This window comes from Mirounga angustirostris, unplaced genomic scaffold, assembly GCF_029215605.1.
Source record: "Mirounga angustirostris isolate CCGP_5_RB_7025 unplaced genomic scaffold, mMirAng1.0.hap1 SCAF_3, whole genome shotgun sequence".
NCBI classification, from domain to species: Eukaryota; Metazoa; Chordata; class Mammalia; order Carnivora; family Phocidae; genus Mirounga; species Mirounga angustirostris.
The window spans coordinates 89695582-89713253 of NW_026991711.1; the positions used below are offsets into that span (position 1 = coordinate 89695582).

At 38.3% G+C, this 17672-nt stretch overlaps 1 protein-coding gene across 1 annotated transcript in view; it reads right to left on the reverse strand.

The window, feature by feature from the left end:
- CNTNAP5 (contactin associated protein family member 5) overlaps positions 1–17672 on the reverse strand; it is an 819371-nt gene that overhangs the window by 114253 nt on the left and 687446 nt on the right. The window contains exon 17 of the mRNA XM_064586403.1: positions 11856–12074. Within this exon, the coding sequence (XP_064442473.1) occupies positions 11856–12074 (219 nt within the window). The remainder of the gene's footprint in view (positions 1–11855; positions 12075–17672) is intronic.

Genomic DNA, 17672 nt, shown 5'->3' on the forward strand with positions numbered 1-17672 from the left:
AGCTAGAAGCAATTCTGCATGAGACACTACAGTTGGCCCTTGGTATCTAGCACGTTCATTATGATGATGTTTCCTTTGACTGAGTATGAATCAACTCGTAAAAATGTCACTATCATCATTCTAAGCCTGTCTTAGGAAACCTCCATGTGTCAGGTTCACAAATGCTCATCACTTTCAGAGTAATATCTCAAATTTTTTGTGGTTCTTGGCACCAAGTGCAAAAGCCACTATTTCTTTCCTGGGTGCCTGCTTCTTTTCTTCACATGCTCAAGCAAAATTCCTTTGTTGAGAACTCCTGATAAAACACTGAATGTGCCAGGTTGGACTGCAGATTCACAAAAATAACTTTCCTTTTTTCTATCTTTCTTCCTTTCGTGCTTGGTTTTTTGACCTTGAAGTTGGAGCAGCTGTTTTTTATATGAATTACAATAGCCAACTGAACTACAGGTGCATTTACCACCGAGATTCCAAATTCTAAAGTTGCAGCAGATTTAGCATATACATGATGAATAAATATAAATAAACTAACCGTCAGTTATCTTCTGCTTTTATCCCACCCCTCCAACTGACAGAGTCTTGGTACCAGAAGGAAATCCTAGTGGAAACTTTAATTCTAAAACATGATTTTCTTAAGAACAAGGCATGCATCTGGTTGAATTTGGCCAGATATAGTGATTTCTTGCTCATAATCCAATAAACACACACCATTTAATAATACAGGTGACACTAACTGGATATTTAAAAAGTAAAATAATGATGCAACAGTCAATTTGAACTAAGAGCTTACTTCTTAAAAAGTCTTTCCAAGCACTGTGCTTCACAGACACTTTCTGATTTAATCCTCACTATAAACTGTGGAACCTTGGGGTGCCTGGGTGGCTCGGTGGGTTAAGCTTCTCCCTTCCGCTCAGGTCATGATCCCAGGGTCCTGGGATCCAGCCCTGCATCAGACTCCCTGCTCAGTGGGGAGTCTGCTTCTCCCTCTTCCTCTGCCCCTCCTCCAGCTTGTTCTCTCTCGCTCACTCTCTCTCAAATAAATACATAAAATCTTAAAAATAAATAAATAAATTGTGGAACCTCAAATAAAACACTAATCCTCCTCAAAAAATTGGGAAAGAGACATTCAGCAGATTGAAAGTTTTTCCTATTTGTTTGGTGGAAATGAAGGTTGTGAAAAACTTTTCAAGAATAATTCAGCAATATGTATCAATAACCATGAAAATATTATTATCATTGGCTTTATTCTACCTTTTTAAAGAAATTTCCCCAAATGGAGCTGGGGGCATTGATTACACCCCAAAATAATTAATTTTGTTCATACATAGTCATTACAAATACTTCATTATGTGCACAAATAGTATAATTGTCTACTTAGAAAATCCTCCCAAAACAATAATGACAAATTATTACAATTCAAATAAAAGGATATGGGGCATCTGGGTGGCTCAGTTAGTTAAGTGTCTGCCTTTGACTCAGGTCATGATCCCAGGGTTCTGGGATTGAGCCCTGTATCTGGCTCCTTGATCAGTGGGGAGTCTGTTTCTCCCTCTCCCTCTGCCCTTCTCCCTGTTCATACTCTCTCTGTCTCTGAAATAAATAACATCTTTAAAAAAATAAATTTATTAATTAAATAAAATAAAGATATAAGAATGTGGATAAATATAAGTATTAGCATACAAAATCAATCACGGTCCTATATAACAACAATAACCAACCGGAAAATGGAATAGCTAGGAAAAAATCTTATTTAATAACAAAAGCAGCAAAACACCTAGAGTTAACAACATGTACATATATGAAGGAAACAATACAATTTTATCTTCACTCATAAAGAATACCTGAAGAAGTAAAATATGTTTCTGTATGATCCAGTATTGTATAGCTAATTTCTTTAACACGATAAAATCCAATCAATAGCCCCCCAAAATTATTTTCATAAAACATAAAAAGCTAATTCCACAAGAAAGGAAAATGATTGAGAATAGTTTATACAGTGTTAAAAAAAAAGGAGTGAGATGTGCACGGGGGCAAAACTTGTCCTATTCAGTATCAAAATATACCTTGTAAGTGTGATGTTGGTACAGTACTTGGGAAAAACAAAATCATTTAAATAAAACAGAAACCAGAAATTCCTGGGGTTTGTTTTTGTTTCTGTTTTTGCTTTTTAGTAAGCTCTACACCCAGTGTGGGGTTGGAACTCATGACCCTAAGATCAAGAGCTACATGCTCTACCAACTGAGCCAGCCAAACATTCCAAGGATCCAGACATTTCTAAGAAATCCAGAAATAGACTCTTTATATATAGAGATTTTTTTTTTACATTATGATATACATTGGAGCTCTAAATAACTAGGAAAAAGAAGAACCATGAAATAAATGGAGATGGGAAACTATGATTTTGAAAAACAAATAAAATTACAATCCTACCTCAGAACCTTAAACAAATTCCAGGTGCATTAAAGACATAAACATAGCAACAAAATAGGCAAAAACTGAAAGTATTAGGTAAAACACTATATAGCAGTTTTAATACGCTATTTGTATTGAAATGCTATGGTTTCCATGATGTATTTGAGGTAAAAAAAAAAAAAAAAAGGCAAACAAAAACAAATGAAAAAAAAAGTGAGAAAGCTGTGGTATAATACATATGAATATATTGTTTATGTAAATCTATCTACAAATAATAACATTGTACAGTATTTCCTAAGGGTACCTAAATGTATGTAAGAACTTCAACAATGCCTGAAAAATCTCATGCGGTGCTAATATTGGTTGCCTCTAATAAGGGTACTTGGAGGTATTAATGACTAATTTTTATTGAGTGTGTATTTACATATTGATTGTAGAATTTAAAATAAATCTTTTCATTTATTATGTATATTGTGTATAATGCTGTTGGGTCTCCTTTTTCTAAAAGTCATTTTAGAAATAACTTGTTATATCAAGTTTCAAATGAAACTCCTTGTTATAGAATTGTGTATATCTCTAAAAGCCATTTATTAATCCATGTGGTATTTGGATATTAAGGAATACCTTTGACAGCATCAGCATGTTTGTGTCTGGTGTGTGGGTCAGGGTGTATAGGAGGTATTTATCTTGCTACTTGGGTTTTTTGCAAAGAGGCTTGTTTTTTTTGTTTTGTTTTCAAAACTACTGGCCCAAAACAAATATTTGCTTTCTTTTTAAAGAATGGTGGCAGGGCACAACATTTTGCCCAGAGTGCTAAATATGCATTCCGTGGAAAACCACATTTGGGAATTATTTACAATTCAAAAGGAGGGGAAAGAAACAAGCAAAGACTTGAATTGTGTTTCTGTTTCTGTTGCTAATGTGGAGCCATAGGGAATAGAGCCCACTGTAATTCAAGGTGGTTGACTGTTGCTTTGCATATCGTTTGGAGGTACCCCTGAAAGAATATCAAGATGATGGGGCAGAAAAATTCCCATAATCATAATTATGGGTCTAGAACAGCCAAGAGAGTCATTTTGACACAACGATCATCTCCCATCTTGAAAAGATGAGAACCAACTCATGCCTCATTGTGCTCCCTTCTACCAAAGTTTTTGAAGATGAAAAATCAGTATCAAAACAGTTTTAAAGAAAAGTTACAAAGGCTCCTGTGAAAGAGGAGAGATTATTGCCCTTCTTGCAAGAGCAACCGGATGAGAAATGCCATATGAGCCCAGGTCATTACTAGAATCAGCTGGAGCACCTACATTCTTCACAGCTGCTGCCTGGCCAAGTTATTGTTCTATTAGCATCAATTTCCCATATACTTGGGCCCCTGACAATTGCTGGCTAGTTTTCTCCAGCATGGCCCTACTGAGAATAGATAGTGTCCCAGAAGCTAAAGCGCAGACTCATTCAAAGGAGATAAAGTAAAAGTTCTGTAATTATAAGCTTTAAGAATTTTCCCTAATATTTCCCCTGGCCCAGAGTGATTTTATGGGTGATACCAGCACACCCTAAAATATATTTTTTAACAAAGGCTTCAATTCACTAAACAGGATGTAGTATTGGCAGGTCAGGGGCAACCAGTTCTCACTGTCCAATCTTTTAACATTCTCACCACACTTTGATGCATTTCTGCAGCAATCACTTTGGAGATCTTTGTTACTCCAAACTTCTTTTGGGGAAGTGATGGCTGCAGTGTGACTGGGGGCACAGCATCAAATGGGAGAAGCAATTCTCTCTTGTCAGGAAAAAAAAAAAACCAAAAAACAAAAAACAAAAAAAAACCCTGAAACTTGAAATAAAGCAAAAAACATGGATGACATTTACCCAGTAGAGATGCAAATAATTTCTTTCCAGCAAAGCAGATAACTCCAAAGATGGCCTATTGAACAACACTTTGATGAGGGACAGCCCAGAAGCAGCCTCCAGGTTAGACTTGAGAGCCACACCCCTTTAGCCCTGCTCACACCCCTTGGATATGCACCCCCATACCATATCCTAAGGGACCTGGCTTAAAACCTCTCCTCCTCATTCAAAGCCTGTACTTCTTAAATAGCGAATGGATCTTACTCATTCTCATGCTCTTGTTACCTATCCTAGGGCTGATAACGGAAAATATGTTCAGAAAATATTTGTTAAATGAATTGTGTTCAAAAAAATAGTGAGAGAAGAGAAGAAAGACACAGTGGCAAATGGAGGGACAGGATCTGACACCTTTCAGTGTTTTCTCCCCAATCTGGCAAAATGGTGCATAATCTGTTATGAAGAACTTATTGGTCTTTGGGTTATTTGGACAGGGAAAGAAGAGAGGATAAGGCTGATACTTGAAAGAACAAAAAATAAACTTTGCTTAAAAAATTACTTCAATTAAAACAAAAACTGAAAATTATTCCAATTAGAAAAAACAAAAACAAAAACAAAAACTGGTTTGGCTTTTTGCTGCTGCCTTCCTGGCAGCATGGGCTAAGAGAAAGGCAGTTGCTGAAGGTCATGATTACTTAGATGTCTCCACAAATGGGTGTTGGCTGTGGATGGCTTTCAGTTTATTTCATAAAACTTACAGTATCACTGAATCATCAAATGGAGGGACTGGCCTGAGCACCTTCTCTGATCTGACAGGATTTTCCATAAATAAGCCCCTCTTCACCCACCAGAGCACAGGGAAAACAAGAGCAACTGCAAAGGGAATCCAGTGGCAATACCTCAGAGCAAGTTTGTGCATACCATATAACGATTTGAAAATGGGGTTTTGAAAATCCCTTTCCCTTTGAAAGCTAGTTGCTAAGACAACGGCGGCTATAAAGTTCCCTTTTTTAAAGGCCCTACCTCAGCTTTTGAGGCATTCACACATCAGATACACTACCATGTGGGGACAATTTTGCTGATTTGTGCAAAGGAGGGGATAAAACCCAGTGTGCGGCAGGATCCCTCCCCTGGGAGCTATTGCACTAATTGAATGTATCCTTTAAATGTCAAATCTCATAAATTTCCAGGCAAAGCAGTGCCTTATTATCCCCCTGGGGTGGGGGCACAAATAATTTCCCATTTAAAATGATATTTTGCTTGCAACTCTTATTTAATAACCCTTGACAGAGAATTCCAAGTAGGAGAAAAAAAATGTTCATTTAATCTTTGCCACTGACTTATGAAGTATTGATTATTAAGCCCAGTGGGCAGATGGAATAACTGAGGCTCATAAAAGGTAAATGACTTAAAATAAAGTCAGTATTAAAAGAGCCAGCATTTGGAACTTTGCATTCAATCCTTTCAGGAATTGATTATACATTTACTGAATTCAAAATATATCAGAGAACCGGCAGCAGGCACAAGGATGTAAAGATAAATTAGGCACTATGTATGCCCACAAGGAAACCACTAGAGGGGAGAGAGACAATAACCAGATCATTATAACCTGGTGTGATGAGTAGGGTCACAGGTAGAGGGGTGGAGTGGGAATAGAAAAAACCCATGAGAGCTTTGGGCCAAAATGGCCAAACCTTTATACCCTGGATTCAGATGGTCATTGTGGACACCCTAGCAAAGGATGTGACTTTGTCCAGGTGTTTCTCTGCAGCTGAGGCAGTCCCTGAAGGGTAGACACACGAAGACTAACTGCCAACAGCCTTCCCATGGCAGGGCAACAAGTCCTTCTTGAAGAGGGACCTGAGCAGCACATTCCCAAATCTGCCATGGGTTCCTAAAGCCTCTCTCTACACCATAAATAGATCCTGTGACAACCCTCACCATTTAACCTGGTGTATGAATGATGGAGGAAGCTGGATCGAAATGTGGCACTTCTCTCCTCTTCTACAAAATTGCTTTCCACTACACAAGTGATTTTGAAGCCAAATCCCTTCCTTCTTGGATCAAAAGAAACTTGGTAACAACATGTGAACTGAGTGTAAATCTGCCAGTAACACTTTGCAGAGGATTGCGATTACATTTTCTTCCCCTCCATCGCTCTGTTCAAGGGCTTTCTCACCTCCTTCTCTGAATCCTCAGCCATGTCGACAAAGCCTTGGAGAAACTGAAACAGGCTCACTAAGCTGCGGATAGAGTCCCAGCGTCTGCATGCCTTGCTGGGTCTGCTTTTATCCAACCCGGATTTTCCCTGATTGTTAATGCTCAATGGCATCTTGGCTTTGGAAAAAACATAAACAACTTCTCACCTCCCTTCTGTCCCTTAGATCAGGTCCTTGAACATCCAGGGAGTACTGATTTTATTTTCCATAATGGTCTGGATTTACTTTCTTTTTTTATGATTATCACCCCAGCTCCACGTAAATGACACTGCCCTAATTTTTTTTTTTTTTTTTTTTTTTACCGGGTTATAAATTTTGATGGCTGCCAGTGCCAGAGGAATCAGAATAACTGCTCTAACATTGGGTTTTTGTGTAGTCTAAATCTCAGGGCTTCTTTCCCTGGGTTTGCTGAAGAAAATGATGCCATATGCCATACTGCACCCTCCTTTAAAAAAGGCAGTATGACTTGTGATATGTTTTATCAATGGCAATCAATCAATCAATCAAACTAAACAAGAAAACTTTACATTCTCCTTCAATTACCCATTATCAATCCAATGCAGACCAGTATATGATGAAATGAGCTTTATTTAAAACAGAAAGGGTTGCAGATAAACATTTCAAAAAAGTTTCTGGAGTATTGAGGGGCAGAAAACACTAAAAATGGGCTATTGGAATGGGTTAAATGCCTTCAAGTCTGAATATCTTAAAGAAGAGACAAAATTTTGCAGAAGGGGGTGATTTAATCATTTACTTCTCCTAATATAAAAATAGAACCAATGTTCTTTCAAAACACTTTCAAGTTATAAGAGTGTGATTTGGTGGAACAGTGGTGTTGGGGAAAGAAAATGCATGGGATAAAAGCAGGTAGTTCTGCATCATTGTTTGTTTGTTTGTTTTGTTTTGTTTTCTGCTTTTTTTTTTCATCATAGAATTTTTTATTGAGTGGACACTGGGTGCTCGTCTAGGTACTTGGCCCATAGCAACGAAGCACAGCATTTCTGGGACTTGCCCTGCTGGCATTATGAGGTCTCTTATCAACTTCTTAAACTCATCACAACAATTTCTTATTTTTAACTATTAATGGGGAATATCAGAAATTGCATATTCAATTTTTTTACTAAGAAAAATAATTCAAGTATACTTGATGTATGACTTACCTTTGAAAAAATAAACATTTTTGGTTAATTTACATGATGTTGAAAAGACAATGATTCCTTTACTTTTGGTTTCCCCACTGATGTAATGTTAAGTAACATCTTCTATGCACTATGGCTCATATAACAAATGTGCTAAAAGGTAATTTTTCTGTTACTTTTTAATATGAAAAGGATACATACGTCCTCCTGTGCTTTGAGACACATTATATCCTCTCAAAGAGAAAACTCTACTGGCCTGCATGAGGAAAGCCATCCTCCTGAGTTACAAGGATAAATGTAAGTGACTATTCACATATAGATTCTCTGGCAGCTCATGTGTGTGGCTGTATTTTGCCACAGAGCACCTGTTTATGCAGTTCTGGAGCGCAAAGTTACTGTGTGTGAACTCTCCCTGACTGGCTTCACCACTGACTGCAAGAAGTTTAGCATGCTTCACCTGCAAATAGGAATAATTTTTCCCTACCAGCATGGAAGCAGGAACATCATCTTTAGGGATCTCTTTGAACTTTATGATTTATCAAGAATCATATTGTTCTCTTTCATAGTGTAGTATTTTCCCCAAGGAGCTGTAAAATGGGAGCAACTTCAGTTTACTTTGACACAAGTAAACAGCTAAGACAAAAACAATGAAAACCAACAAACAAAACACAAGCCCATGAAAGACAAAAAAAAATAAGAAGAAAGCAGTAAAAAAATGAGACTCACAGACCCACATCTTTATAAAATGTCTATAACTGCAACAAATTTGGAAAGATGCAATTCAGATTTGGGGAGAATGGGGATAAGAATGATTGTCATTCCTAACATAAACATGGAGGTTGTCGATCTTTGGATCCTGAGAGATCAGTTACCAGACTCTTCTTTTCCATTTTGCAGATAAAGACAATGGGTATACAGGGGCTAGGTGTTTTTTAACCAATGTCCTGTGGCCTGTTTGCTCTTGACATGGGTTACACACCCACATCTCTCCATTTCACTTTCAGCAATGGGTGCTAGTTCTTGGATTCCTCTTGCCTCATCTGCACACTGACTGGCACATTTGTGGGGAACAGAAAACCAGAGGGGTAATAGCTCCAAGAGTTTCAATGATGAGACAATTACATGCTTGCAGCATACATTTCAGATTCTATGTGTTATGAAGTTTCTCTTACTCTGTTAAAAAAAAAAAAAAACAAAACTGTGACATGTGATCAGTAATATGGCATGGTTGCAAATGTCCCTAACTATCATGGTGATAAAAGTCTGAAAATAAAAATATTAACTCTGGGAATCCAGCATGCATTGACTCATATATGAACACTTCAACTTGTCACATTTCAATGACAGTGGCAGTGTGCAGAGTTACATCCTGTTCTATAATATTCAACCTGTTTCTGGTACTCAGGAAGCACTCACGAGCACACATCAACACCAGTGATTACAATGTTGAATGATGCTCTGTTTTGACTGAAAGATCTTTAATGGATAAGGGTATCCAGACAGGCATATCCAAATGAATATTTAAATACTGCTACCTTCAGAATAGCATGGAGGACATTAGGAGAAGGAAGGGAAAAATGGGGGGGGGGAATTGGAGGGAGAGATGAATGATGAGAAACTATGGACTCTGAGAAACAAACAGGGTTTTAGAGGGGAGGGGGGAGGAGGAATTGTTAGCCCCTTGATGGGTATTAAGGAGGGCACATACTGCATGGAGCACTGGGTCTTATACGAAAACAATGGATTGTGGAACACCACATCAAAAACTAATGATGTATTGTATGGTGACTAACATAACATTAAAAAAAAAGAACTGTAAAAAAAAAGAAAAACAGAATACAGAGTAGGATCCAGAAAAGCACCCCCCCCCAAAAAAATACTGCTACCTTCAATCTATCCCTGGGAAGAAGTACACACCAATCAGATCTTTTTCTGCCTAGCAAATATAAATATCTAGTGTCTCTGAATTTCTGAATGATAGGGAATATAATTCTTCATTTTGGCTGCTAGAGCTAAGTAAAGGGTTTTTGTTTTTGTTTTTTTGTGTTTTTTTGTTTTGTTTTGGTTTTGGTTTTGGACCACTGAATGATACAAAATGGAAATACTGGGACTTCAGCATTTTTGGCCACCTGGCATGTTTAAATGGGCGTATTGCTGAACACTAAACAACAGAATTCAAACCAACAGACTAAAATGACCTCCAACAGCATGTTTTTTTTTTCTTCTTCAAGTACATTAAGACAAATTCAATAAAGCAGAGTAACATCTGAGATGGAACTTATTGGAGGGAAACATAACAGAAGCAGGTGCTCTCACTGCAGCTGACCTTGGCTCCAGCTCGAGCAGGGTATGTCCTCCAGACCCATCGACATGCTCCTACAACTCCCTGCACTTGTGATCAATTTAACTGAAACGTCTGGAGATAAAAACCTGCCATAAAACACAGCCATGACATTTCCCTTCTGACTTGCACAAAGTTTATCACATATTCAGGCCATATGATAATTTCATAACGGCATGAAATTCGTATGAAAGGATAAAAAATATTATTCCATCTTATATACACCTTTCTGCCAGAAAGATTCACAAATACTACCTGAAGATAAATTAAACTTTGGCATGGAATATAATTTATGAAAATTGCAAACTACTTGAATTGATTTCACCAAAAAAGACATTAAATCTTGACGACTAGCAAACTTCTTCAGAGAAAGGAAATGTGATGTTTAAATAGAATTAAAACAGCAATATAAATTTTCAAAAGTATTTTAAGAGTAAATCATATCACTCATGTAGGTTATTAATTAAGTGCCTTATAATCATAAAAATGCTTTAATCACTTATAGTTTCTGCTAGATAGGTAAAACATGACAGATGAAGAAAGAAATATGATTCCTCTTGAGAAGACAAAACATGACATATTCTGTTACTTTATTTCTTCTTTTAGCTGGTATGCTATTAGTGACTGCTTTTGTCAGAGTTAAAAGTTGCACAAAACCCATTTAAAGAAAACTTGTAAGAAACCTCCATTTATTACTTATGGCATTTCATTACTAGTAGTAAACCTCTGTAGTGTGAGAGTTGGCTAAATAAATAAATAAGGAAAGAAAATTGAATCTGGTTGACTGGAAAATTTTGGACCTTACTTATATCACTGTTCTAAACATCTGAACTTCAAGTTTTATATAAGAACAGCTTCTTAGCTTTGATAATATTACAATGGCCCTAATATTTACAACTATAATTTGTACTTTGAGGATTTACAAGCCCTGCTCAACCTACTTTCAAAAAATCCTTTCTAATTTCTAGCTATGAGGCTGACCTTTCCTACCTTAGACTCATGTGGCTAAATTCTCTTCCTCTCTATTGCTGTTTCTCGGTCTCTCTTTCCTCCACACATACACAGGCACACACAGCTCTTTGAAAGGTAGTGTCACTGAACAATTTATCTTTCAATTCCCATCATCCAACAAGGCTCCTGACTTGTTCTCAGTGCTTAGTGACTATTTATGGAATGAATGAATGGACTCAGTAAGGGACATTTGAAACTTTCTGGTCCACACTATAAGCGGTGGCAGTCAGTTCAGAAGAACAACTTGTCTAGAGGCTGATTCTGAGTCTCAGGAGGAACTTCCCAAAGAAGGGATGTCAGCTTGGGGGCCAGGCCTGCTTTTTTTGTGCAAATGTAAGGAAGCTGCCTGAATGATGTGATTTCAGGGAGCATCAGAGAAGCTTGTGGAAAACAGTAGTTTCTTCTCCCACCATATGACTGGTGACACATCCCTTTGAAATTCTGTAATGTATTTTATTGTACAGTTATCAATAATTATCAGGAATCAGATATCACTAGGAAGGGTGTGATGCGTGGCTCACTGACTTAGAGGCAACACCTACTAAGGTGTAAATAGCTGGTATATTCTTTTTCTACAGGTAGATTTTGACTGTAAGAATGAAAAATAATAGGAGTCTTTGGACATCTGAAGACAATATGTACAAGGAGAAAAGAGACAAAGAGTCAGAGACCACCTCAGAATTTCTAAGAGGTGGCATAATCTCTTAGTGCTATGGCTAATGAAGCTAGAATGAAAGAATTTGTAAAATGAAATCTATAGTTATAAATGCTTTATGACATATTTTAACCATCCCTCGGGTCTGAAACAAAATCATAATTTTCCCTGAGCCTGGTGACACAGAAGTCTTGTAGGGTGTTAGTACAGAGGGGACTCAAAATGTCCCTTACCTACAAACAACTGGCTGTTCAGCTGCAATCGGAAATGGCCTTCCTCCGAAGTCTCCCTGGTCATCCTTGGGAGGCTGTCCACCTGGAGTGAAGTCTCCTTGAGGTTCCTCTCAGCCCGGACGTAATGCCATTGGTTGTCATTCAGAAGAGAAGGAGAGTGAACTATGAGCTCTACAGGGCCATTCCCGACATCAATGGCAAAAGTGATCTCAGATGGAGCTGAAACCAACAAGGGAAATGGATAGGAAGATGAGGGGAGGTGTCAGTCAGTGCACTGAGATCACAGGTGCACTGAAGAATGATATAAATAACTGTAAGTCAATACAAGGTGAGGAGGTCTTCATTTGAAATCTCTGCAATATTAAAATTACCAATTAGTTGTGAAAATTACTAGATACTAAGTCCCAAACTCTTTTTTTGGTCCAGTTGATACTCATTGTGAGAATTCAGGAAACTGGATAGGGGCCAGGGCCATAGACGCCAATCTGATAAACATGCATCAGTGCAAGGCTCTGGGGTTTCTGGGTCTATTTTGGCTTCAAGTGTGTCTTCGTGGATATCTGTAGATACTAGATTAGCGAGGTTGCTACATTCCTGCACGGAGAGGATTCATGCCCTTGAAAGTCCAATCTTCTCCTCTATGTTATTTCATTAATTCATGTGATTATAATCATTCATGCTATTCTTATGACTTTTTTTTCTCTATTTCAAGGAGACTCAGAGAGTTTAAGTACTTGTCTCAAGGACATATCACTGCAAGTAGTGGTGCCTGGGATCAAACATAAGCCCCCCATCCCCCTTCTATGACTCTTTCTACCTTTCTATAAAAATCTGCATATCACACATTCCAGGAGTCAGCCAGTCAGGAGTAATAATACCAATGATGATGATGATGACAGTGGTAGTGGTGTGGGCAGTGGTGGTGTTGGTGATGATGATGGTGGTGATGGTGGTGATGATGGTGGTGATGGTGATGATGATGGTGGTGATGGTAGTGATGATGGTGGTGTTGGTGATGATGGTGGTGGTGGTGATGATGGTGGTGGTGATGGTGATGATGATGGTGGTGATGGTAGTGATGATGGTGGTGGTGGTGACATACCAACTGAGGGAGAGAGAGAAAGAGAGAGAAGTAGCAGGAACACAATAGGTACAATGAATTCTGCTGAGTGCTACATTAAATACTGACCATAGAGTCTGTCATTTTAATTCTCAAAATAACCCTATGAGAAAGGCATCATTTTTATTCCCATTTTATGGGTGAAAAAACTAAAGTTCAGAGAAGTAAAATTTTCTCAGTTTCTCAGACAGGACAAAGAATCTGACTCCAAAAGTAGAATTCTTCTCCATCTTTCTCTATTGAGTATGTCTTTTTGTATTTTCCATTATTACATAAGAATTTTTCTTAAATCTGAAGGATGTGGAGAGGCAAATTATAAATTGATGTTGATGAGAAAACAGTGCCCTTTCAGTCACTGGAGCCTTCCTACGACAGATCTTCCCTTCCTTCTCGGCACCTTGGGAAGCCCCCTCTCCTTTACACTTAAAATAGGACATGGGTATTTATTTGACAAAGTCATCAACTGAATTATCAGTAATACCAAAGGTCAAATAGCACCCTGGACCACTCCCTCCTCAGCCTTTAAACCCAAACAGAAAATCAGCCTTTGTATAAGAAGCCCACAGTAGGTGGAATTTCAAGTAACTAAGAGCTTGAATTGTTTTGCATTCTGGTCAAGGTGAGCCCTGACCTAAATTAAGAGAGGCAGGAAGGTAGAGGCCCTCAAATGGGATTTGAAAGCGTGGACCCTGGAGCCACGTTTTTGATCTTGTCATGACTCAATTTTCTCATTTGTAAAATGGGAATAAAAATAGTGCCTGTCAGGTTGTTTATGACTTAATTCTGATGAAGTTCATAGACCCATGCCTGGCACATAAGACGTACTCAAAGTGATAGCTATTGCTATTACTATAGTGGCACGGCTGGCCAATTCAATCACATGGCTTTGGCTCATAAAACCATGCATTAAAGGAGACAGAACTGAGGCGAACAAATTGGGTTCAACAATTAAAAGATTAAATAAGAATGAAGTTGGCCCTTTGAGCCATTTCCTGTTTCTTATTCAGGGCACAGATGCCACCTTGCAGCTCTGCACTTCTTGAGATCAAATAAACACTAACTGTGAGATAACTGGGACCTCAATTTATTTCTCTCTACAGAACAAAGGTAAAAATTGGTGAGAATTGGAGAGGAAAAATGTTAAAGATTTTGCTAAAAGCCTTCCTGAAAATCTGGTCTTGTGGATATTACGTTCTACATGGACAGCACATCTTTATGGAGCTCTTGCTCTACTGCTGCATCTACCCAGCACCCCCTGTCACCCCCCTCCTTGGTAGGGTTCCTGTACAGGCTTATCCCTGCTCCAACATTTATCCCCCTGTTGTACAATGATCTTTTTATGGTCTGTCTCCCCAGCTAGTCTGCAAATTCTAGACCGACACTTCACTTTTTGGACACTAGCACCATGGCTTGTATATAGGAAGCTCTCATTCAACCAAAGGCTCATTCATTAAAACATTACACCACACATACTAAATACAAGTTTGTAATTTTCTTTGGATTTTTTTTTTTTTTTTTTTTTGGTTTATACCAAGGCATTGACTTCCTTGAAAAATATTTTTAATTATTACTATTTAATTTTATTTAGGTCACTATTAAAAACATACTTTGTTCAGCCCATTCCTCCTAGAACTGGGGGACAATCAGTAAAATGCAGTAATCAGAGCTAATGTTTATTGAGTGCTTACCACAAACCAGACACTCTGCTGAGCATTTTTCATGAATGAACTCCTTAATATTTTAAGCATCACTATACTCTTATGAGACAGGTAACATACTGCAGCTGAGGGAACTGAGCTAACAAGTTGCCCCAACCCAGATGGAGGAGAATCAAGATTTAAATCCAGGTGATGTGTCTCCGGAGCTCATTTTTAACCCACTCTTCCTATAAAAAAAAAAAATATTCTTCCTTCAAACTTATGCTGTGCCCCTGGGGGGTCAAAGCTAGAATATATAATAGAGGTACCTGGAAACAACTGAATAATAATAACATAAGTAAATAAGTGATACTCCCAACATTGCCTAGTGACTCTGAGGATGGGGACCTGACACAAAACAAAGTCTGCTCTCCTTTGCTGGAGAGATGGTGAATTACGAATGGCCCTGGGAGGGAAAACCAGGAGCCCTGTGTCAGCCCTTAGCTCCAACATGAATTTACCCCCTGGCCTTTCTTTCTCCCACCTGTCTGACAAATATCTTCCCTCATCATTTACTCCCTTGTGGTTCAAGACAAAAGTATAGAGTCATTTAGCCCTTCAGTAGGTTTTTACCAATCCAGGTCTTGTGTTCGACCCTGAGAATGCATAGATGAATGAAACCCAATGAGCTCACAGTGTACTTTCAAGATTGACAAAGAAGGGGCGTGCTAAGTGGGGGAAAGTGCTATAAGTTCAAGAGAATGTCTACCAAGTTCTTTTAGAAGATGAGAGGCTTTCTGAGTAGAGGCTCCTATATAATGCTCTCTCTTCCTAGAACCTCGTGTCTATGTCCTGTGCCCTGACCCCATGTTGGGCATGAGACAGATCCCAGGGACAATTTATGGACAAAGAAGAAGTCACTTAGCCTCTCTGATCTTCTGTGCATACATCTATAAAAAGGGAAATATGAACTACATGACATATCATTAAACATTTCTGGAGATAAGGCAACTCTAGAAAAAAGGACATACACTTTACATAAAATTTCGAGGACTTCCTGAATGTTTTACATTTCAAATCACGGAGAAAAGTAATTCTATTTTTTTCTGAATCCTAACATTCTTGGGTTTTGAGGCAGTCTTGCAAAACAGAATAGGGAGTTGCACTAAGGAAGAAAGGTAGGTTGATCCTGGATTTTGACTCTTACTAGCTGTGTAACTCTACGTGTGTTACTAAGTTTCCTTAGGGTTGCCTTCCTCATCTATACATTGGACTAGGAGTTGAACAATGAAAATCATAGTGCAGTATCTTGATGATCATCAATAGGATTGTTTGAAAAAAATGAATAATAAATGAAAAGCATTTAATACAGTGTCTAATCAGAGTAGACACTAAACAATTTAGTTTTAGTGTTACATTTTATATTATATAAATGTATAAATTTAATTATTAGTAGTATTAATTTTATCATCTCTGAGGATTATTTGGTAATATTATTATTTTTTTTTTTTGGTACTTTCTTGATATGATACTGCTGAGCATCACAACTCAAGTCTCTCTCTTTTTCCCCCATATACATATGTATATCATATAACAAATACATATACATATGTATATATATATATATATATATGAAATATGTATATCTCATTCACTTCTTCCATGGGCTTGAAAACTCACAAAATACACCACTCCAGAATATGCTATTTTAAAATCAGGACGATTTTGAGCTGAAAGCAATTGAGAAGAAGCAGAGGCATGGAATGCTCCCTGCTCTCCCCCTGTTTGTTTAAAGCAGGACATAAATTTACAAAGATGACTCTCCTCCCTTCTCTACCAGGAGGACAAAGTTAATTGCCTGGAGACAACTTCATTTTTTTAAGATTTTATTTATTTATTTAAAAGGAAGAGAGAAAGAGAGAGAGAGAGAGCATAAGCAGAGGAAGTGGCAGAAGGAGAGGGAGAAGCAGACTGCCCACTGAGCAGGGAACCAGATATGGAGCTTGCCCCAAGGACCTGGGGATCATGACCTGAGCTGAAGGCAGATGTTTAACTGACTGAGCCACCCAGGCACCCCTGGAGACAACTTTAGACCCTAACAGTCTAGAGATGGCACCAGAGGGATCTGCATAAGAAACTTTACTAACCAGCCTTTATCACTACTCTTGGAAACCTAAAGCTGCTTCGTTTGTCTATTATTTCTCCATAAATTTATCATTCTCTGTTGAACATGCTATATAATAAGCTATAGTTCTAAGCCACCTCTTTGAGTTACTCATTTTTCTCAGTGCATCTCCCATGTATACACAATGTGTGAAGGTTAGTAAACTTCTGTTTAGTTTTTCTCTTGTTACTCTGTCTTTTATTACAGGGGTCTCAGCCAAGAACTGAGAAGTTAAGAGGGACATTACTTTTCCCCCTTTATAGAATTTAGAGAGAGTTAGCCCCCCCCCCCCGCCCCACTCCACCCCCATCCAGGTGTAAAGGTGGACCCTGGCAAAACCACTCTGCAATCCTTACTTCCATGGCCAGAGGCATTGGTCAGAGGTGTTCAGATGTTGCACATCAGGAGTTTCACCCATCAGCTGAAATGTAGCTCTCCCTTGAAGGAGAGCTAGCTTTAGACTGAAGAAGGTATTCAGAAGTCAGTGCAGGGAGAGAAATAAATTGAATCCAGATAGCATTATGAAACTGATGAAACCAACCAGAAATAAAGTGTCTCATCAATTCTGGACTTAGTCACATGTCCCAGTACCAGTGAATCCCCATCCTTGTGTCTACCAGTTCAAATCAAATTTTATTTAATTGTAGCCAAATACATCTGATTGGCATATGGGTATCATAAACCCCATTTTGCATAAGTAAGCACTAAGGGGGTGAAGAACATGCTCACGATTAAACTTAGAGGGATGGAAATTTGAATCCACCTGGGGTTCTAAGCAATAGGCTCTTTCTGCTACACCACACTGACTCTCAACAGCCATTCCTCTCTGCTCCTCCTCACCCACTTCAAAATATGTTTCCATCCTCACAGCCATTGTGAGATAATTGTCAAAATAT